The sequence below is a fragment of the Dasypus novemcinctus genome, chromosome 31, assembly GCF_030445035.2.
Source record: "Dasypus novemcinctus isolate mDasNov1 chromosome 31, mDasNov1.1.hap2, whole genome shotgun sequence".
NCBI classification, from domain to species: Eukaryota; Metazoa; Chordata; class Mammalia; order Cingulata; family Dasypodidae; genus Dasypus; species Dasypus novemcinctus.
The window spans coordinates 46,001,754-46,024,872 of NC_080703.1; the positions used below are offsets into that span (position 1 = coordinate 46,001,754).

Here is a 23,119-nt window from a genome sequence, read left to right on the forward strand (position 1 = left end):
AAGAGGGAGCAGACTGGAATCTCTCATTATAAATATTACTGGGTTTTTTTGTGATAGCATTGGTTCTCTCAAATGCATTTCTGATTTTTGGATTTTCCCTCTCTGCTCTACCATGAACCTGACCTTCTGGATACATTTGTCCTAAAACATCTTTATTCTTCCATATGTATAATGCAGCCCACTCAACACTGAGTTCTACATCCCAGACAAATATATTTGGAAATCAAGTAAGAAACTTAATATGTGTTATTAAAAGAAAAAAAGAAAATTTTATATATATATATATATATATATATATAATTATTATGAGGTTGATCAGAACCAAGATTAACTTAATCATTTGTATCTCCATTCCAGGAAGAAAGTGCTTATATTCAACATGTTTGGAGAATTACATATCTTAAAAATTTAATCTTCTCAGTACCCAAACTGATAAAGGCTAATTTGCTCCTTTAACAAATGTCCTATATTAAGGTTCAGAGAGGTGAAGTAAAATGACAAATTTATATAACCACTGAAAGACACAGCTAGAGTTTGAATTTTTTCTTCCTGTATCCCAATTTTGAGTATCTTAAGGGTTACATAACAACACACCTAGGTATTACATGGAATGTCACCTCTCATTTCAGTATTCAGATCTTCACTGTTGTCAAAACTTCTTCTTCATAGAGTTTGTTAGTTACGTACATGAACAGCAAACCTGTTCAAGGAAATCTCCTTTTCACTGAACCCGTCAGATTTTCTCTATGTTCTTGGCTAAGCTATAAGAAATTAATTTCAAGAGAAAACTGGGTTAGTTAGGCTAGTAACTTATTGGGGAATGGTCAGAAGAGAAATGGGAGAAAATAACAGATCATGGAGCCCAATAAAGAGGAAGGGGCTGGAGAGTGATAAAGAGGGTTGACAGACTACAATTCCCCATTACAGATTATAAATTCCCAGGTTTACTTGTGTATTGATCTAGGTGAGGGGTGAAGAAGACCAGAACAGTGGGCAGAAGGCAAGAACAGGGGTCAAAAGGTAAGAGAGGGTCAGTTGGCCTTTGCACTTCCATTTAGAAACATTATCACACCCTTTTGCTAATGACAGGGTTAGTCCCAGCTGTTTGCTGTTTTGACTGACTCCCCCACCAATCAATCCCCCAGGAGGGACCTATGATAAGGTCCCTGGAGAATATCCAGGGATTCTCCTGGATATTCAGATTTCAAAGGAAATCTCGTTCAGAATGGGATTCTTGCACGTTTTTCCAGCAGCCATCTTGGGAGTACCAATTTCCTCATGTTAAATGGTGGTGGTTTTTCTGCCAGGTTCCAGATCTGTCTATTGATTCCTTAACTTGTCTGCTTCAAACATACTTCCCAAACATTATCTCCCAACTTATGTAATATTTACTGCCAGATGTATTCCAAACATGCATATTTCAGCATATGTTTCATGAGAATATTTTTTTTAATTTTTAATTTTGTAAAAGATACTTAGATCATATAAATGTTACATAAAAAATGTAGGAGAGGGAAGCAGATTTGGCTCAACTGATAGAGTGTCTACCTACCACATGGGAGGTCCAGGGTTCAAACCCAGGGCCTCCTGACCCATGTGGTGGGCTGGCCCGCACACAGTGCTGATGTGCGCAAGGGGTGCCGTGCCATGCAGGGATGTCCCCAGTGAAAGGGAGCCCCATGCACAATGAGTGCACCCTGTAAGGAGAGCCATGCCATGTGAAAAAAAGTGCAGCCTACCCAGGAGTGGCACCACACACACAGAGAGCTGACACAGCAAGACGATACAGCAAAAAGAGACAAAGATTCCTGGTGCCACTGACAAGAATACAAACAGACACAGAAGAACACAAAGAAATGGATACAGAGAGCAGACAACTGGGGTGGGGGAAGGGGAGAGAAATAAAATTAAAAATAAATCTTAAAAAAAAGTAGGAGATTCCCATATGCTCCACTCCCTCCTCTCCCGCAATTTCCGACAATAACAGCATCCTTCATTAGTGTGGTACATTTGTTGCAATTGATGAACACATATTGGAATATTGTCACTAAGTGTGGATTATAGTTTACATTATAGTTTAAACTTTTTCCCATGCATTTTTGTAAGTTATCACAGTTATATAATGGCCTGTATCCATCACTGAAACATCATTTAGAACAATTCCAGTGTCCCCAAAATGCCAACATATTGCACCTAATTTTTTTTTCAGATATTTTGATTACATAAACATTACATAAAAAAATGGGTGATTCCCATATGCCCTAATCCCCACACATCCCACATCTTCCCACATTAGCAAGTCCTTCATTAATGTGGTACATTCACTGCAATTGAGGAACACATTTTGTAGCACTGCCAATACGCATGAATTAAAGTTTACATTCTAGTTTATTTACACTCTCACCCACACAATTCTGTAGGTTATGGCAAGATATACACTAGCTTGCTCTGTCATTACAAAGTCATTCAGGACAATTCCCAAGTTTCAAAAATGCCCCTTTATTACTCCTGTTTTCCCTCTCCCATCCCTCAGAACCTCCAGTGGCCACTGCCTCCACATCAATGGTATAATTCCTTCCACTGCTAGGATCACAATAGGTCTAAGCAGAAACCAGTAAGTCTACTTTAGTCCATAGTTCATTCCCCAATCCTGAGGATTCTGGGATGGTGATGTTCATTCCACTTCAAGTTAACAGAGGGCTGTGGGTGGGGCAAGATGGCATCTGAGTGAGTGCACCTCATAATCTCTCCTGCAAAGAAGTGGCTGAATAGTGTCGGAGTCCTGCTGGACAAGGCTGTTTCGGGTGCTTGCAGGGCAGGAGGTGTCTGGATGTTGATTTGGTGAGACAGTGACAGAAGAGTTTCTTGCAAGAGGTAGAATTTTGGGTCTCTTACATGGAGGTCAGAAGTTGTGGGTGGGACCCTTCCCCCTAGGGCTGGCAGCCTGGCTGTGGCAATTCCTAAAGTCTTTGCTGTGCTGAGGTGTTCCCCAAACCATGAGAAGGCTGTTTCAGGGGCTTGCAAGGCAGGAGGTGTCTGGATGTTCATTTGGTGAGACAGTGACAGAAGAGATTCTTGTGGGAGGTGGAATTTTGGGTTTCTGACATGAAGGTCAGAAGTTGTGGGTGGGACCCCTCCCCTTAGGGTTGGCACCTGGCTGCGACAATCCCTGAAAACTCTGTTGTGCTGCAGTGTTGCCAATCCCTGTGGTAACCAGATGAGTGGTTCCCAGGTCTGTATTCTCTAAACCCTGGTTGACCACACTCCAGAGACTCACACACCTTGAGTCTGCAATATCATGGACTTCCCATTCCTGAATCCACCATGCCCTGAAATCCACCTGAGGCCCTTGATTACCCTAACCCTCTGCATTTTTTTGTTGTTGTTCTTTTTTCTGTCCTTGAGATTGGAGGAGTGTACCAGCTGACCTGGGGAGAGTCTGGGAAGAAAGGAGAGGTGAATCTGCTGAGGACCCCAATTTACCTAAACGTCCTGGGATAGGAAACTTGGTCTGTGACAAGGTGGAGTCAGAAAATCAATTAGACCTTCCCTAGCACACTGAAGGGGGAGGGACTATAGGAGGTGTTATCCAAGCTTCCAATTGCATGTTGGGAGTTTCTGGTGAGGTGCAGGTGCTCTCACACTGGAAATAAAGAGTCATAGTCTTCTGTGTTGAGTTGGTTCAACAATGGCCCACTTGTGTCTCTACCAGACCTCTCAGGCAGCTTTCCTGCAGCCCTGGGAGACAGAGAAGTGAGGAAGGGATAAAGGGGAAGATTAGATCCCTAAGTGTTTTATTTAACTGCAAAGAGGATTCCTAGCTTGAAACGTTGGTTCTTTTTTTTTTTTTTTTTGTCATGGTTGCTAATATTGCATTCTCTCCTGGTGTTTCTCCCATTTAAGCCCCCAAGGTTCTTTTTCATTTATTTAGTTTTTTTTCTCTTTTTCATTTTCTTGCGTATTTCCTTCCCTTTTCTTTGCTCCCCCTTTTACTCTTCTCTTTTTTTCTTTTCTCTCTTTTTCTCCTTTCTTCTTTTATTTTTTTATATAATAGGTGCTGTAGAGAGCACTTCACATTTGCTCTGTTTCCTCATCCTCCATTTCCTCTTTTCAGTGTGTATTGATTTTGGCCACCTACACTATCCCCTCGCTCCCACATCTTGCTATCCTCCATCATCTACTGTTTCTCTTATATTCCACCTCCCTTTCATTGGCCCCCAAATGGTCTGACCTTTTATTTCTAATACCTTTGTTCTGTTTTCTGTCTTTTATCCACTCTTGATATTATTGTCTTTCTTTTCTATTTCCCTCTCTCATGAAAACACTGGCCTTTTAATTCATAATATATTCCTTCCCATATTTGGCTGACTGTCTCATTATAGGTATTCTACTTACTGTTATAACTCTACACAACTTACATGAGTCTACTGTACATTCTCCAAGATCTCACATTGTTGCTCTTTATTACCAATACTACTTTATACATTTTCTTTTCTTATTCATTTTGTTTTCCTAGCTGTAATATTTTCCTTCAAAGTGAACTTAGGCAGCAATAAGAAAATATAGTAAGAAGAGCAAAACGACAAAGAGAAGTCATAACACCTATGCATGAACAACAACTAATTGATCCCCAAGACTAGACAAAGAAGCTAAGGAACTGATTAAACCTGTCAAGATAAAATGATGACCAGACAGCAACAAAAACTACAAACCATACCAATAATCAGGAAAACATGGCCGAATCCAATGAACAAAAAAAAACCAGGAAGGGGAGCAGAACATTGGACAAGTAAATAAAGATCTGAAAAGATATATCAGAGACCAACTAAATGAAGAAGAGGAAGAGATTAACAATATGAAGAAAACACTTGGAAAGGAAATAGCAGAAATACGAAAAAAGATAAGATATGATGGTGATGAACATCACAGTTGAAAGAATCAAAAATACACTCTAAGCAAATAGCAGCAGATTAGAAGAGGCAGAGGAGAGAAATAGCAGCGTGAAAGACAGTACATTTGAAATCAAACAGTTAGTAGAATTGAGCGATAAAAAGAGAAAAAATCCAGCTGGGATTTAGGGACCTGGATGACAATGTGAAAAACAAAAACATACGTATTATAGGCATCACAGAAGAAGAGAAGGGAAAGGGGTCAGAAGGGGTGTTGGCAGAAATAATGGGTGAAACTTCCCAAATCTACTGAGGGAGATTGGTGTACATGTCCAGGAAGCATAACACAGCCCAAACACCACAATTCCCAACAGGCCTAACCTAAGACATATACTTGTCAAATTATCCTATGTTCAAGACAAAGAGAAAATTCTAAAAGCAGCAAGAGAAAAAAGAACCATCACAAACAAGGGAGGCTCCATACAATTAAGTACTGATTTCTCACCTGAAACCATGGAGGCAAAAAGGCAGTCATATGATATAGTCAAGGTACTAAAAGAAAATAGCTTCAAACCAAGGATACTCTACCCAGCTAAGCTAGCATTCAAAAATGATGGAGAGTTCAAAATATTCACAGATAAACAGAAACTGAAAGAGTATGCCAACAAGAACCCGGCCCTTCGAGAAATACTAAAGGGAGTTCTATAGGAAGAAAGGAAAAAACAGGAGAGGCAGAGTTGGAGGAGAGTGTAAGAGCAACAAAAAAGACAAAAAGAGCAGGAAAAACAAAACAAAAAAATATGACAAACACAAGTTCAAAGAAAATATGGCTAACATCAAAAATTCCTTGAAAATAATAACACTGAATGTCAATGGATTAAACTCACCTGTCAAAAGATTCAGACTGGAAGATTGGATAAGGAAATATGACCCATGTATATGCTGTCTACAAGAAACACATCTTAGACCCAGGCATTCAAGGAGGTTGAAAGTGAATGGCTGGAAAACAATCTTACAAGCAAACAATAACCAAAAAAAGGCAGGAGCAGCTATATTAATATCAGACAAAATAGACTTTAAATATGAAACGATTATGAGAGACAAAGATGGAAACTACATATTAGTGAAAGGGATAATCTTTCAAGAGAATGAAAAATCATAAATATTTAAAATGGGGGAATAGGGTTACCTCTGGGTGGGGCTTTGTGGGCTTGAGGGAGGCTTGGAATGGGAGGATGCATAATATTGCCCAAGAAATTGGGGGAAGGGTGGGGCAACATATGAACATAGGAGATTGTCAGGTGTTCATTGAAAGTATAAGGCTGAGAAAACCTTTTCAAAAATATAATAAGGAAGGTTACCAGTTTAAGATGCTTAAAGGAGATAATCTGATGCAGGACAGGCTCCTAGGGAGTGTGTGAGTGCTCATTTTGCCATAGTGGGTTATATCATTGGATAGAGACCTATATAATGAGAGTGAAGGTATACCCACATCCTGGGAAGGACTGATGTTCTCAAATAGAGAGAATTGTATCTCTCAAGAGAAATGCTGGCTCCCAATGCATTAGGGCAGTTGAACATGTCAAGCCCTCAATGCTGTTGTAAGTATCTCTGAACATGGCTCTTCAAGCAATGAAGATTGACTGTCACTGTGGGCCCTAAGGGGAGGGGAAAAGAGGTATTTTTTTTTAATTGACTTTGTAATAATATTACATTAAAAAATATATATATATGAGGTCCCATTCAACCCCACACCCCCACCCCACCTCTCCCCCCCCCCCCCCCCCCCCAGCAACACTCATTCCCATCATCATGACACATCCATTGCATTTGGTAAGTACATCTTTGGGCACCTCTGCACCTCATGGTCAATGGTCCACATCATGGCCCATACTCTCCCCCATTCCATCCAGTGGGCCCTGTGAGGATTTACAATGTCCAGTGATTGCCCCTGAAGCACCATCCAGGGCAGCTCCATGTCCCAAAGACGCCTCCACCTCTCATCTCTTCCTGCCTTTCCCCATACCCATCAGCCACCATGTCAACTTTTCCCAATCCAATGCCACCTCTTCTATGTGGACATTGGATTGGTTGTGTCCATTGCACCTCCATGTCAAGAGGAGGCTCAGATTCCACGTGGATGCTGAATGCAATCCTCCCACTTTCAGTTGTAATCACTCTAGGCTCCATGGTGTGGTGGTTGTCCTTCTTCAACTCCATCTTAGCTGAGTGAGGTGAGTCCAATAAATCAGATTGTAGGTGCTGGAGTCTGTTGAGGCTCAGGACCTGGCTATCGCATTATCAGTCCAGAGATTCAAATCCCCTAAATATATCTTAGACCCCAACACTAACTGCAACTCCAGCACATTAGCATGAAAGTCTTATGAAGAGAGATCCCATCTGAGTCCAGATTCATCACACATAAACACCAGTTCCAAAGAGGGGCCATCTGACCTGGTAGTTAACCCCATCTGCCATGACCATAACTCCCATGGGTCTCTCTAGCCCTGAAAGGAACCAATACCTGGGGGTTGTATCTGCTTTATCTGTCTCTCAGACTCTGCTCAGTTGTGCATAAGGGAAATCCTTCTGACAGCCTCCAGACTCTTTTTTAGAGACTCATAGCCATACAAACTCATTTCTCCTTTCCTTTTCCCCCTTACATTAGGTCAAACAGCCTTTTAAAGTCATGTTATTTTATGTAGACAGGGATATTCTGCTGATCTGCATTGAACCTTCTGTATAAGGTCATTTTCCCGTTGCATCATCAGTTGGTAGTTGATAGTGGTCCCTCGGTGCCAGGGAGGCTCATCCCCGGGTGTCATGTCCCACGCTGGGGGGAAGGCATTGCATTTACATGCTGAGTTTGGCTTCAAGACTGGCCACATTTGAGTAACATGAAGGCTGACAGGAGGAAATTCCCAGGTACAATGCTGCTCTAGGCCTTGTTCTTATTTTAGGCTTATCAGCTCACAAGCATAGTCATTAGCGTCAGGAGCTCACTGTTGAACCCTCCCTCCCTCCCAGTCCCCGCCGCTGCACCTGGGAGACTGTCGCTGCTCCCCTAGGGACCATGACAGAGCACCACTGGCCAGGAACCCAGTAACCCCCTGCTGTGGTTTTTAATTGTTGCCACTATGAGTATATCCAAACATTACCATGCACCCTGGACATATGTTCTGTACAGCTCCCTGTCAGCCATATATCACCTGTCAATGGTATCCTATACCAGTATTCCTCCGTTGCCATTATTGAACCACTCTGAGATCCAGAACTCCCTGAAATTTGAAGCCCAATATAATGTCAGGGTCCCTTACTAGGAAATGGCATATAGCGATGGGTTTAAAGGTTAAAGAATATGTGTTGACTTGGAAAAAATTCTACATCCTATCTTTTTCTTTTTTCTTTTTTTTCCTCTAATTATTGAACTTCTCTTCACAGGAGCCCTAGACCACAGCAGTGCATATATATAATATACAGCACTCCCACACATCCACCACAAAACCTTTTCCCTTCCACAGCGATACTCTTACACCCTATTCACATCATATTTACTTAACATGATATACAGAGTCTGAGACAATAGCTTTCAAACAAGGTGACATCTGTGCTTACATTGTGGTGCATACTTTAGGATACACAGTTTTTTAAATTCTTAGTTATCCTATGTTTTACATTATGGTTTACATTATCAGTCTGTCATCTCCTATATGTTATGATGTAATATTACATGTTTTATATCCATCCTTGTGTACTCTCACGAAACTCCTCTTTTACCCCCCATTTACCTTGGTTCCACACATTTAACGTCCATTTTCCCTTCCACCTTGGTGCCCACAGTGACAGCCAACCTCCGTTTCCCGAGGAGCCACTTCCAGAGACAGATGGAATAGTGTTCAGGGCCTAACTTGCTCAACTGCCCCAATGCCCTGGGAGCCACCCTTTCTCTCAAGGGATACAGTTCCCTCTATTTGATGGCATTAGTCCTCCCCAGGATGTGGGTCCACCCCCACTCTCACTACTTGGGTTTCTACCCCATGGTGTCACCCACTCTGGCAGAATGAGCATTTAGACATTCCCCAGGAGCCCATCCTGCATCAGACCCTCCCCTCCGAGCATTCTAAACAGGTAACCCTCTTTATTATATTTTGATATGATTTTCTTGGCATTTTACTCTCTACCAACACCCGACACTCTCCTGTGTTCGTATGCTACCCCTCCTTCCCCCCACTTTTGGGCAATATTACCCAGCCGCCCATCCCCAGCCACCCTCAAACCCGCAAAGCCCCAAACAAAGGCAACCCCTTACCCCCATTTTATCTCTTCTTTGTGTTCATACTTACCACCATCTCGTCTTAAATTCCACCCCTGCAGACATCGGCTCACATCCTTCCTCCACCCTCCGATTTCCTGTAAGCCTATCATTCAGTCTCTTGCTATCTAGGGCAGCTTGGTTATTTCATATCATTGAGGTCATGTAGTATTTGTCCTTCAATGTCTGGGTTGCTTCACTCAACATAAGGTTCTCAAGATTCATCCATGTTATCACATGTGTTTGTAGTGTGTTTGTTCTTACAGCCGAGTAGTATTCCATTGTGTGTATATACCACATTTTATTGATCCACTCATCTGTTGATGGGCATTTGGGTTGATTCCAACTTTTGGCAATAGTGAATGATGCTGCTATGAACATTGGTGTACATATATCGGTTTGTGTCCTTGTTTTCAGTTCTGCTGGGTATATACCCAGCAGTGGTATTGCTGGGTCATATGGCAAATCTATGGCTAGTTTTTTGAGAAACCGCCATACTGTCCTCCAGAATGGTTGGATCCTTCTGCATTCCCACCAGCAGTGGATGAGTGTTCCCCTTTCTTCACATCCTCTCCAGCACTTGTATTCTTCTGTTTTTTTCATAGCTGCCAATCTTATGGGTGTAAGATGGTATCTCATTGTGGTTTTGATTTGCATTTCCCTGATAGCTAGAGATTTGGAACATTTTTTCATGTGCTTTTTAGCCATTTGTATTTCTTCTTTGGAGAAGTGTCTGTTTAAGAGTTTTTCCCATTTTTTAAATGGGTTGTTTATCTTTTTATTTTCAAGATATAGGAGTTCTTTGTATATGCAAGTTATAAGTTTCTTATCAGATATATGGTTGCCAAATATTTTCTCCCACTGTGTGGGCTCCCTTTTTACTTTAATGACAAACTCCTTTGAGGAGCAGAAGGCTTTAATTTTGAGGAAGTCCCATTTATCTATTAGTTCTTTTGCTGCTCGTGCTTTTGGTGAGATATTCATAAATCCATTTCCTATTACAAGGTCCTGTAGATGTTTCCCTACACTGCTTTCTAAGGTTTTTATGGTCTTGGCTCTTATATTTAGGTCTTTGATCCATCTTGAGTTGATCTTTGTATAAGGTGTGAGATGGTAATCCTCTTTCATTCTTCTACATATGGCTATCCAGTTCTCCAGACACCATTTGTTGAATAGGCCACTCTCTCCCAGTTGAGAGGGTTTGGTGGCTTTATCGAATATTATGTGGCTATATATGTGAGGTTCTATATCAGAGCTTTCAATTCAATTCCATTGGTCTGTGTGTCTCTCCTTATGCCAATAACATGCTGTTTTCACCACCGTAGCTTTGTAGTATGTTTTGAAGTCAGGTAGTGTGATTCCTCCAATTTTGTTTTTCTTTTTCAGTATGTCTTTGGCTATTCGGGGTCTCTTTCCTTTCCAAATAAATTTGATAGTTAGTTTTTCTCGTTCCTTAAAGAAGGCTGTGTTGATTTTTATTGGGATTGCATTGAAGGTGTAGATCAGTTTTGGTAGGATAGACATCTTAATAATATTCAGTCTTCCTATCCATGAACAAGGAATAGACTTCCATTTATTTAGGTCTTCTTTGATTTCCTTGAACAATCTTGTATAGTTCTCAGTGTATAAGTTCTTTACCTCTTTAGTTAAATTTATTCCTAAGTATTTGATTTTTTTATTTACTATTGTGAATGGTATTTGTTTCTTGATTTCCTCCTGATCCTGCTCATTATTGGTGTACAGAAATGCTACTGATTTTTGCGCACTGATCTTATAACCTGCGACTTTAGGAAAGAGGTATTGAATAGATGGAATCCATGTAAGTGTGTGGGTAATAGAAGTGTTGAACAAGATTATGCAAGGATGGATATAAGACATGTTAAATTACACCAAATATATATAGGGGCTGAATGGCTAAAATGTAAATCATAATGTAAAACTTAAGATAACTAAAAATTAAGAATATTGTATAGTCTAAAATATAAACCACAATGTAAGCCCAAATGTTACCTTGTTTGAAAGCTATTGTCTCAATATCTGTACATCAGTTTCAGTAAATATAATATGAATATGTGAAAAGATTATTGCTGTGGAAGGGAAAAGGGTTTTGTGTTGGATATGTGGGAGTACTGTATATTGTATACATGAATTACTATGATCTAAAACATTTGTGGGAAATGGACTTGGCCCAGTGGTTAGGGCGTCCGTCTACCACATGGGAGGTCCGCGGTTCGAACCCTGGGCCTCCTTGACCTGTGTGGAGCTGGCCCATGCGCAGTGCTGATGTGCACAAGGAGTGCCCTGCCACGCAGGGGTGTCCCCCGCGTGGGGGAGCCCCACGAGCAAGGAGTGCACCCGTAAGGAGAGCCGCCCAGCACGAAAGAAAGTGCAGCCTGCCCAGGAATGGCGCCGCCCACACTTCCCGTGCTGCTGACGACAACAGAAGCAGACAAAGAAACAAGACGCAGCAAATAGACACAGAGAACAGACCCCCGGGGGAGGGGAGAGAATTAAATAAATAAATAAATCTTTTTTAAAAAATTAAAAAAATAAAACATTTGTGAAGATAAGCTTAATAATTATGTAAAAAAGGGAAACAAGAGGATGTAGACACTGAGGAAAAGACAGAAATTGCCTTGTCAATTTGCACACAGGGTAACACTTACTGCAGTGATGGAAGGCCAAACATCAACAACAAAGCTTTTGCATTTTAAAACTTTTTGATACCCCAATTAATTTTTACCTTAATTTTTCTAAATTAATATGTATTCTATATCTAACCTTTAAACTCACCACTATATTCCATTTTACTATTAATGGAACCTGGCAATATATTGTGCTTCATCTTTGAAGAAGTTTAGGATCATAGAGAGGTTCAACAATGGCAGGGGAGGAAACTGGTTTGGGATGTTATTGACAGGGGACACATGGTTGGCAGGGAGTTCTCCAGGACATATATCCAGGGTACATAAAAATGTTTGGATATTTTCATAGTGATTACACTAAAAACAACAACTGAGGGAGTGCTGAGTTCCTAGCCAGGGGAGCTCTATCACAGTCCCTAAAGGAACAGCAACAATCCCCCAAGTGCAATGGCAAAGACCAAAAGAGAAGGAAGGGCCAACAATCAGCCCTTGATACTAATGACTATGCTTGTGAGCTTGTACACCTGATATAAGAACAAGGCCTAGAGCTGCAGTGTGCCTAAGAGTTACCTCCTGAGAGCCTCCATGTTGCTCAAATGTGGCCAGTCTCAAAGCCAAACTCAGCATGTAAATGTGTTGCCTTCCCCTCAGAGTGGGACATGACTCCTGGGGATGAGCCTCCCTGGTGCAGAGGGATTACTACCAAGTACCAGCTGATGATGCAACTAGAAAATGACCTTGAATAAAAGGGTCAACTCGGACCAGCAGAATATCTCAGTCTACATATAATACCAGGAGTTATAAATGCTTTTTGACCTGAAGAAAAGGGGGAAATGGAAAGGACAAATGAGTTTATATGGCTATGTGTCTCCAAAAAGAGGCAGGAGGTTATCAGATGGGTTGCCCTTATGCACACCTCAGCAGAGTCCCAGAGACAGGTAAAGTAGATACAACCCCAGGTATTGGTTCTTCTGAGGGCTACAGAGACCCACAGGTTCTATGGTCATGGCAGATGGAGTTCAGTGCCATGTCAGTCGGCCCTACTTTGGAGTTTGTGTTTCTGTGTGATGGAGCTGGACTCAGATGTGATCTTTTTCCATAAGGCTCTCCTGTTACTTTTACCGGATCTGTAGTTGGTGCTGGGGTTTAGTGTATACCCAGGGGACCCAAATCTCTGGACTGACCATGAGACAGCCAGGCCCTGAGCCTCAGCAGATTTGCAACTCCTACTCTCTGGTTTATAGGACTTACCACACTCAGCTACATGGAGTTGAAGAATGTCAACCACCACACCAGGGAGCCAAGAGTGCCAACAACTGAAAGCAGGAGAATTGCATCCAGCATCCATGTGGAATCTAAGCCCCCTCTTGATATAGATGTCAAGTGGACACAACCATTCCAAGGTCCACAGGATGGAGGAATAGAGTATGGATTAGATGGACTTACTGATATTCTATTCATGAAGTAATGTGATTAGTAATCAAAGAAAACATGGAATTGGTGTGGAGAAATTGGCCACAGTGGCTGCGGGGGGAAGGGAATGGGAGGAAGAGATGTGATATGGGGGCATTTTTGGGTGTTGGAGTTGGCCTGGGTGGTGCTGCAGGGACAGTTACTGGACATTGTATGTCCTCCCATGGTCCACTGGGTGGGCTGTGTGCTATGGTGTGGACCATTGACCATGAGGTGCAGCACTGCTCAGATGTATTCACCAAGTGCAATGAATGTCTCATGATGATGGAGGAGGTTGTTGTTATGGGGGGAGGAGTGGGATGAAGGGGGTGGAAGGTGTGTGGGGACCTCATATTTTTTAAATGTAACGTTAGAAAAAAAGACAAAAAAAGAGAGGGCTATGATACATTAGGGCTGATGAATGGAAATCTCTTGCTCGTAGCTATAAACTTTCTTGGTTCTTTGATATGGAAATTGTCCATTCTCACCTCCTTGTTAGTTGTCCTAGGTGGGTCCAATGAACTGGAGAGTAAATGTTGCAACTCCATTGAGATTCAGGGCCCAGCTGGCACAAAGACAGCCCAAAGATTTAAGTCTCTTGGATGTACACCTACCAACTCTAATACTAATTATAGGTTCAAATTCAAGAACAGAAGAACCATGTGTAGGGAAATCACAACTAAGTCCAACTCTATCACCTTGGGGAGCATAAATTCCAAAGTAGGGCACATTGGCAAGGCACCAAACTCCTGATCTATCTGACCTGACTATAGTGTCTGGATGTCTTCAGAGACCCAAGGAGCCCTGCTAGTTGGAAAAGTAGCTATTTTGACAGTAATTGAGATCCTGCTGAGACATGCATAATCATAACCTCTGCAATGACCTCCCAACCCACTTTGAAGTCTCTTGGCCATATAAACTCATTTGTCTTTTACATTTTCCCCCTTTTGGTCAAGTTCTTTTTCCAAGAACATTTCTGATGTCATTGTATTTACCCAATGTGTCAATAGATAACTTACTATTGTCCATATCTGCCCACATAGGAAGTGACTTTAATTTTCTGTCATGTTTATTACTGCATGTGACACAGCACATTACTAAGCTCTCACTTATGACTAATACACAATCACAACTCTTAGTGCTTTCAAATATATCTGGGAAAAAGACTATATCTTGATAATTGAGTCATTCTTCCATCTCCCATAATCACTTCAAGTCCCATAGCTTGAATCCATATATTCTCACATTTCATATTACTTTTACCAGAGGAGATTAACCCCATAATAACTAGGTGAATGATGTCATTTTTAAAAATCACCTCAACTTGGCACCATGATGTCTACAGTTATTCCTGCATTCATACCCATTAGTTACTCCTCTCTCACTGAAGAACCTTGTCACCTCTTTTAAGTTGAATATCACCAAGAGAATTACAGGCTTCCCTGTTCCTTTTTGAAGACATTACTAGCAACTGCTCTCCCTTATCACACTCAGTCACCTCATCATTTAACCTTATTGTTTCTTTTATGAACCAAAATGCCCCTTGTGTCTATTTCATCTCTTGTGCCTGATCTCATTTTCCTTCTTTCATAGTCAATCTACATAAGCACTTTTATGCTTTACTCACACACCTTAAAGAATGAGTTAGGGGAAGCAGACTTGGCCCAGTGGTTAGGGCATCCACCTACCACATGGGAGGTCCGCGGTTCAAACCCCAGGCCTCCTTGACCTGTGTGCAGTTGGCCCATGTGCAGTGCTGATGAATGCAAGGAGTGCCCTGCCACGAAGGGGTGTCCCCCAAGTAGGGGAGCCCCATGTGCAAGGAGTGTGCCCCATAAGAGAGCTGCCCAGTGCGAAAGAAAGTGCAGCCTGCCCAGGAATGGCACCGCACACACAGAGAGCTGACACAAGATGACAGAACAAAAAGAGACACAGATTCCCATGCCGCTGACAACAACAGAAGCAGACAAAGAAGATGCAGCAAATAGACACAGAGAACAGACAACCAAGGTGGAGGGTTGGAAGGGGAGATGAAGGAGGGAGGGAGGGAGGGAGGAAGGAAGGAAGGAAGGAAGGAAGGAAGGAAATCTTAAAAAAAAAAAAAGTTAGTAGCATGACAGGCTTCCTCTTAAGTAAATCATGCTACCATCTCCAATAAGTTCCCCATGAATAAATCCAGTGTGTGTGCTTTAGTCTATAACTTGGAAGTAAAGAATTGGACCTTTTGGGAACTTTCTTTTTCCTAGACTTCTCTGACAGTTCAGTCCCAAGTGTATTCCTTCTTGTGTTCTACATGGCCATACTCAAACGGCATTATTAGACCATCTCAAGGCTGAATTGTACGTAGCCCCCTTTCTCTCCCACTTCTGTACACTATCATGACAATCACACATCTATTCAACTGCTTTAATTTACTCCACTGTTGGCTCAAAACTGAGTGCACATCTCTATTTTCATAGGTAAAGACAAAAAATCCAACATAACTCAAAACAATAATACCACCAGGAGCCCACAAATCTAAAATAAATTCTTTTTCTAGAGCTAACTCTCCGATTAACCTAGATGTCACCCAAGGTGAATATAATCAAGATATGCCACTTTAACAAAGTATTTCCTTCAAATTAAGTAATTTTAAGTTAGGACTTCTCCAGACACCCAAGGATTGAATAAGAATTCATTTCTCAGGAACATTCAAATACATTTATATTAGTTATTATTTCAGCACTGAACACTATAACCACCCTTCATTTCTGTGGAAATCTCTAAAAACTTCCCACATCATCCTCATGTTCTTTTAGTCTTTGTTTTGTCATTTCCTGAGAGATCTCATCACTGAACCCCAACCAAAAGTATCCTTTGCCCTTCCTATAGCCTATATTAAAATTCTACTATTCCTTCAGGTCACTCATATAATTTTTCACTGTACTATTATTCATTTGTTTGTTCATATTTTGGTCACTCCCCTGGTCTAAATGCATAAAATCCTTCCTTGAGTGGTAATATATTAAAAAAGTCTCCCTTTGGAAATAAGCAAATAATTATAAATCCAGAAATATTAGATATCCACAATAACTTTACCTGACCTCAAATTGCCTTTATCCAACTGCCTGTAAATAACACATTCTGATTAAAAAGTAAATCATTTACAAAAAGTAAATAACACATTCTGATTAAAAGGTACATCATTTACAAAATAAATGAGTACTCTCCCACCTGGTTAAAATCCTCTCCCTTATTCATGAGAATCCAAATGAACTGAGAATGCAAGGAAACGAAGTCTTAATGAGGCTTTCATCACAAGTGTAGTTCAGAGCTTCTTTCTCTCTAGAAAAACCAGCACTTTGTTGGCAAACTCTCTTTTAATGTAGTTGTAACAGCATCAGTCCTGTAATTCAAAAGACAAAATTAGATTAACACAGATGTTAGTTAAGATAAATCTACTCAATGCACACCTTATGTCATTCACTTCCTTCTAAAACTCTGAAAACCAACCTTTCTGCTTTTTCAAAGATATGTCACACTTTTATGGATTTTGGTTGTCCTGGGCAAGTACTCTAAAGCACCTATAGCAAAAAGTTTCTTATTAATCTGTATATCTAAGAGGAATGGAAATCTACCAATATTTTCTGAGTCACCATTGTGACTATATTTGTGCCGAAGAAACAAGAAAAAATTTTATTGTTCTAGAGTGTGTATACTTTACTATCAAGCACACACTGACTGCATAAGGCAGCCATCCACAATTTTCTTCCACCAAAAAGGATGAACTCTGTACCCTTACCCAACCCTGCTTTCCATCAGAAGAAAATTCAGTGAACAGGTATAACAGGGGTTCTTAACCATTTTTGTTCCAAGGACGCCTTTGCCAGTCAGGTGAACAATATGGACCCCTACTCAGAATGTAGCGGCACATAATTTTATGACACAACATCAGCATGTCTTTAAATTATAATTTTTAATTCAAACTCACAGAGCCCCTGAAAACCTGCTCCTGAAATCTCCACAGACCCTGGTTTAGAGCCCCTGGTCTACAGTGATTTCATCATGCTCTGGAAGCAAAGAGGGTTCCTCACATCTGGTATGCCAGTTGAAAATTGTGGACAAGTAAGTTATCTCCTTTCTGTCATTTTATTTCCATATGCAGTTACTATTATTAAGATAAAGGTTTACACAAAAAGGACTGAGCGTGAATATTTTAAAAATGCACTTGCATATTTTCATGCAAAAACTGCCATTAGTAAAACAGGCATAATTATAAACTTAAATTAATGCTGTTTAAATTAACTGAAGAACCTAGCCTTTACAGGCCCAAAATTTTACCTTAGGCCCTCTGTTTATTCATAGCATTTATTTTAGGAAATTCAAATTCTCCCCATATGAAGTTTTCCCTGGCAGACCTATCTCTGGGAATAAATTGAGAACACTGTTGCACAATGACATGACCCAATTCGTAAATCCTTAATGCATTATGCCAAAGATTACCTTCAACAAATGAAGGACACTTTTCCTATCCCACATGACAGACACTCCATTAATCATAATCTGACACCAGGATAATGGATCTACTGGAAATGACACATACAAATACAGCCCTAGATCCTGATTAAAAGGAACTCTGCCAAGTATTCCTAACTTCTGGTAATGCAAATGTATTACAGGGTGTTGAGCCATGGGTCCACTTTACTCAACAAAAAAAAAATGTTCTATCAGACTCCTGGACTAATTTTGGAGAGTTAAAAATCCAACTAGCCAGAATGGGAACTAGACAATGTGACACAATAGACTACTTAATCCCAAGGTAACAGATCAAATGCTAGCATAAACAAGAACTCACATAGACTCTACCTTTGGAAAGACAATGTCATTGTCTGTTTCTACAAGGACTTTTCAAAGGAATGTAACATTATAGACTGTTTGAATTGTCACCATAAACCCTGATATATGCACATTGCAAGGGACCCCACAGTTCTACCCATAACAAATTTCTTTTTTATCCCAAATGGTTCAGTCTCTTCAGATCAAATTGCACAATTTGGTTCATATCAAATGTGAATACTAGACCCAAGCCTTCTTTATTCTGCTTTAAAATTTCTTGGACCTGGAATCTTGTTACCAAGAATTAAGAACTAGCTTAAATTTATGATTATTGAATCATTATGCAGATGTTTTTTCCCCTTATTTTTTCACTATATTATAGAATAGTCCAAAGCTAATACCTGAAATTACTGAAACTGGCTAGGTCAACCTCACCCTTCTTTATGGTTATTTCAAATAAGGCACACCCTTGTGTACACATACTATTGTGATGATTATGACAGTCTGATCTTACTTTTGTTTATGGTTATTTGAAAACTAGGTTTGTGTATATTTACTATTGTGATTACAACCACTCCAAACCTCCCCTGTTTGAAACCATAAAAACCCTAAACTCCTCAAAATCAAGGAGGCAGATTTTTGGGCCCTTGCTAGACCAATGATCTCTTTGCTTGCCTAGCAAATAAACTCTCTCACTTGGACACCCAGTGTCTCAAGAATTGGTCTTTAAAGTGCATTGGAAGGAAAGTACCTGTTTTTGCTCAGTGTAAACCACATAATAAACACAACTGATTGAGAGAATTATAAAGATATCACAGAAGAATCTGGAAAACTTGCCGTAATAGTCCACATACTTCCACAAACTACAAGTTATATTAACAATGCATGTCCACTTTCAGGTTTAGGTTACTGGATCTGCAAAATATTCACAATACAAATAAATTCTGGTAAGCTTTTCATTCATAGTCTCAATAAGACAGACCCTTGGATACTAAGGACAAATGATAGTATTCCTACTAATAAATCTACAAACAACATCACATTGGCTGTATTTACATTGTTCTGCCAGACAATAATTTTAAAAAATTTTTTTCTAAGATTTATTTCATCTATTCATTTCCCTCCCACCCCATTGCCTTGTATTCACTGTCTGCTCTCTGTGTGTTCTTCTATGTCTGCTTGTCTTCTCTTTAGGTGGCACTGGGAATTGATCCTGGGACCTTCCAGAAGAGAGATGTGCTCAAACTCTTGTGCAACCTTAGCTCCCTGGTCTGCTGCATCTCTTATCGTCTCTCCTCTGTGCCTTTTCTGTTGCATCATCTTGCTGGGCCAGCTCTCTGTATGGGCCAGCTCTCAGCACTCCACTCATGCCAGCTCACCATTATGGCCAGCTTGCCTTTCAACAGGCAGCCCTGGGAATCAAACCCTGGACCTCCTATATGGTAGATGGGAGCCTGATCACTTCAGCCACATCCATTTCCCCAGGCAATATTTTTATTTTGGAAATGTTATCAGATAGTTGACTGGGTTGTAAGTTACCTTTATAGTAGATAAAATGCCGGGGCAATAAGCCTTTGGTCACCTCACAGTCCTTTAGGAATTTATAATAAATCTGAAACTTCTCATTGGACTACTCCCCTCAAGCTACAGTCTCAGGGGAAAGAGAACTTACCCAAGGAGGTAATGATTCTGGGTTTGCTTCTTTGGGCAGATTGCTGCTATCTTGGATTAGGGCTAACACAAATGAGAACAGGAGTAGACTTACAATAGGAGAAATTACTGAATCTACTGCTAAAGCTATAGCTGCACAACAAGTCATTAGATTTGTTACTTATTACTTGTTATTTATTAGCTGCACAAGGAGGCATTTTTGTCATTGCCAACACCACCTGTTGTATTTGGGTACATACTTCTGTGGAGGTTAAGGTAAAAGTGAATGAAATAATTAAATGCACTACATGATTTAAACAGGTAAGGCCTTCCTTTTGATCACTTTGATTTCATTTGGGTCAAAACATGGGAACTCAGCTTAGGCATATACTATGAGGTGGACATTTGGACCTTTTATCACTCATAGTATTCGTTATAATCTCCCTGGTGGACTGTTTTTCCCAAAGATTTGAATGTGTGTCACCAACCACTTGTGACCCAGCAAATGATTTATGTCTGGGATGACCTAAAAATTATGATCATGTTAAAACTGACATCATGACCATCTATGAGCCCAACATGAAAACAACTAGCAAATATTACCCCAAGGCTTTAGGTGTAAATGAAAACGGGTTCAACACCTTAAATTTTTATCACAACTCTCAATGGCTGACAGCCAGATCAAACTGAGGTGAGGTAAATAAATTACGCAGACCCTAGATGGAGACCTTTATGCTAAGCCCTACATCAGCAAACTGAAACTTAACTTAATTCCTATCTCTTATAAGCACTCCTTTCCCCAATACAAGAAACATAACAGCCTGCCGTAACTTGTCAGTTTTTCCTCTCTTCTTTCTTCAGGAATCTTCATCTGTTCTCTTTGTTTCTGTATAGAATTTTGTCCCCTGCTCCTATGATTTGTTTAAAGTCTCTTCCTCACTCGGTTCCCCTGTTACAGACTAGCAATATCACCCAGACTCAGACTCTGAATACAGTTCCAATTGAGAGCTTTATTAGCCATGTGGTGACTGCCTTGTCCTACACAGAAGGGAGAGCAGCCCCGAGTCATGGGGGGAGTTTGCTTATATAGGCTTTTAGGTCCAGGGTGGGGGGAATAGCTCAGCAAGCAAACACATACAGAAGCAGGTGTTTGCGGTTAATCAAGCGCTGGGAATTCTATCAGGGGAGACAAGCCATCAGGGAGTTCTTGTTATTTACAAGGGTCTGGGTCAGGTTGGTCTTTTGGCAGGGGCTGACAACACTTTCTTACAGGAGGAGGCCTTGAGATGAGGTTTACAGTCGAGCAAGCTTGTTACAGAAGCGAGATATAGGCGGTTAGGGGGCTGTGGAATTTTCCTCTCGAGTGGGGGTGGTCACAGGCTCCTACTTCTCCACACCCCATTTTCCTTACACTTTTCATTTCTGGAACTCTGCAGTCCAGCAGGTGTTCAGTTTAATCCTCCCTCTCCATTTTTCTCTGTGAGGCTTTTCTGCCTAAAGCTTCTTCCCCGCTAGGTTATCCTGCCTCGGAGAGTCATTGGGGAAAGGTGGGACCCTCAGAAAGGTCCATTCTGCATTTAGGGAATTCAACCCGCACAAACTGGATGTAGTGACTGCACCGCTCGACCACAGCCAATCTGAGATTTTATTCCCTACCCCCCCCCCCCCCCCAAATGAGGGCCCTTTTGCTTCCAGCACCCCACAGCAAATTGTTTTCAGCACTGGGTCTCTGTGCCTGGATACGCACGGGGCCCCAACTCACTGCTGTTAGTTCCTCGAAAACCTCTTTCCCCGGTGAGAGGCTTCCAGGCGGCTTGCTGCAGAACCCAGAAGCTTTGCAGGGCCCCCACTGGGAGGGAAGCGAAGAGGACCGGTTAGTCCCGGATAGAACTTTCCTACCTGATACTTTTCTCTTTCTTCAATTCGGCATTCGTGGAGCCCCTCTCCAGTCTCCACCGTCCTCCAGAGTATCTGCGGAGGTGTTTTCAGGGTATGGCTTCCGGCGCTGGCTGATGACGTCACCCCGCCACCACTGATTTTTTTTTTTCCCAAGAGTTATCAGAGATTGAACTCAGGACACCTTATATGGGAAGCAAGACCTCACCCACTGAGTTACATCCACTCTCCAATGAGAGTTGGTTTATTTCAGTTTTTTATTTTGTTTTTAGAAGGTAACAGGGATTGAATCCAGGACCTCATACATAGGAAGCAGGAAACCAACCACTTGAGCTACATCTACTCCCTCATTGATTTCTTCTAACTTTATCTCTACTTCAAAAAATAAAATAAAATACAAAGGCGGCTTAACAAATTATGGAAGCAATAATCTAAAAATTTTCTGCCCGGTCACATTTATCATATTTAATCCTAAAAGCAAACTCAATTATTTCTTCAGTGTTCAGAAGGATACATAAATGAGCAGAGATTGGTTAAATGACATGACCTACATCTCCTTCTTAATGAAGGAGATGAAGAAAAAGCTGTTTAATCATATTCACCTCTCATAAAACTAAACTCTTTTTTTTTACCTTTAGCATTGATATAGTACCTTCTTTGCCTTTCCTACAAAAACATTACAATATTGTTCATTAGTATAGTCTATATTAGTTGTATTTTTCTTATTTATCACCAAATTCTTAACCTCTTGTAGTTGAAGAATATTCTTGTATTTATATTATTAAAAAGAATCGTCATCTACCACCAAAATGACCGAGTAGACTATCGTATAGCTGTCTTTCACTTAGCATTAACCTCCCTAGACTACATCTTTCATCTACGATCACAGGTTATAAATAAGCAGTGTATGTAATAGTCATTATAATGTGCTACTTTCAACTGTCTCCATTGCAACATATTTACAACTGACTTTATTAAACTTTTAGCATACATTCCATATCACCTCCCCCTTCTTAGCTAGCATTTTATCTCTTACTAACCTGTACTCTATAGTGTAATTGCATAAGCTTACTAATAATAGTCCATATCAGTGAGAACATACAATATTCATCCTTTTGTTTCTGCCTTATTTCACTTAACATAGTATCCTCAAGGTTAATCCTTTTTGTCACATGCATCCTGATTTCATTTCTTCTTACAAGTGAAGAGTATTATCTTGAAGTTTATACCACGTTTTGTTTATCCATTCATTGTTTGATGGGCATTTAAGCTTTTTGCATCTTTTAGCAAATGTGAGTAATGTCACTATGAACACGGATGTGCAAATATCTGTTAGCATTCTTTCTTTCAGTTCTTCTGTATATATTCCTAGTTGTAGGATTGCTGGATCATAGAGTAGTTCTATATTTAGCTTCCTGAGGGACCACAAAATCATCCTCCACAGAGCCAACACCATTTAC

The 23,119-nt window shown here is 40.7% G+C and overlaps 1 protein-coding gene across 4 annotated transcripts in view; it reads right to left on the reverse strand.

The window, feature by feature from the left end:
* The window catches only part of LOC101413778 (zinc finger protein 596-like), a 32,649-nt gene extending 10,852 nt beyond the window's left edge, over positions 1 to 21,797 (reverse strand). For 2 of the 4 annotated variants that reach the window (XM_058290754.1, XM_071212893.1), the window contains exons 1-3: positions 21,663 to 21,757; positions 18,951 to 19,028; positions 16,512 to 16,683 (exon numbers count right to left, since the gene is read on the reverse strand). In XM_058290754.1, coding sequence (XP_058146737.1) covers positions 16,512 to 16,538 — 27 coding nt within the window. In that variant the 5' untranslated portion in view covers positions 16,539 to 16,683; positions 18,951 to 19,028; positions 21,663 to 21,757. Of the gene's footprint in view, positions 1 to 16,511; positions 16,684 to 18,950; positions 19,029 to 21,662 lie in introns of all 4 variants that reach the window. The other 2 variants (XM_058290753.2, XM_058290755.1) reach the window with 2 other exon arrangements.
* Between the last annotated feature and the right edge of the window lie 1,322 nt (positions 21,798 to 23,119).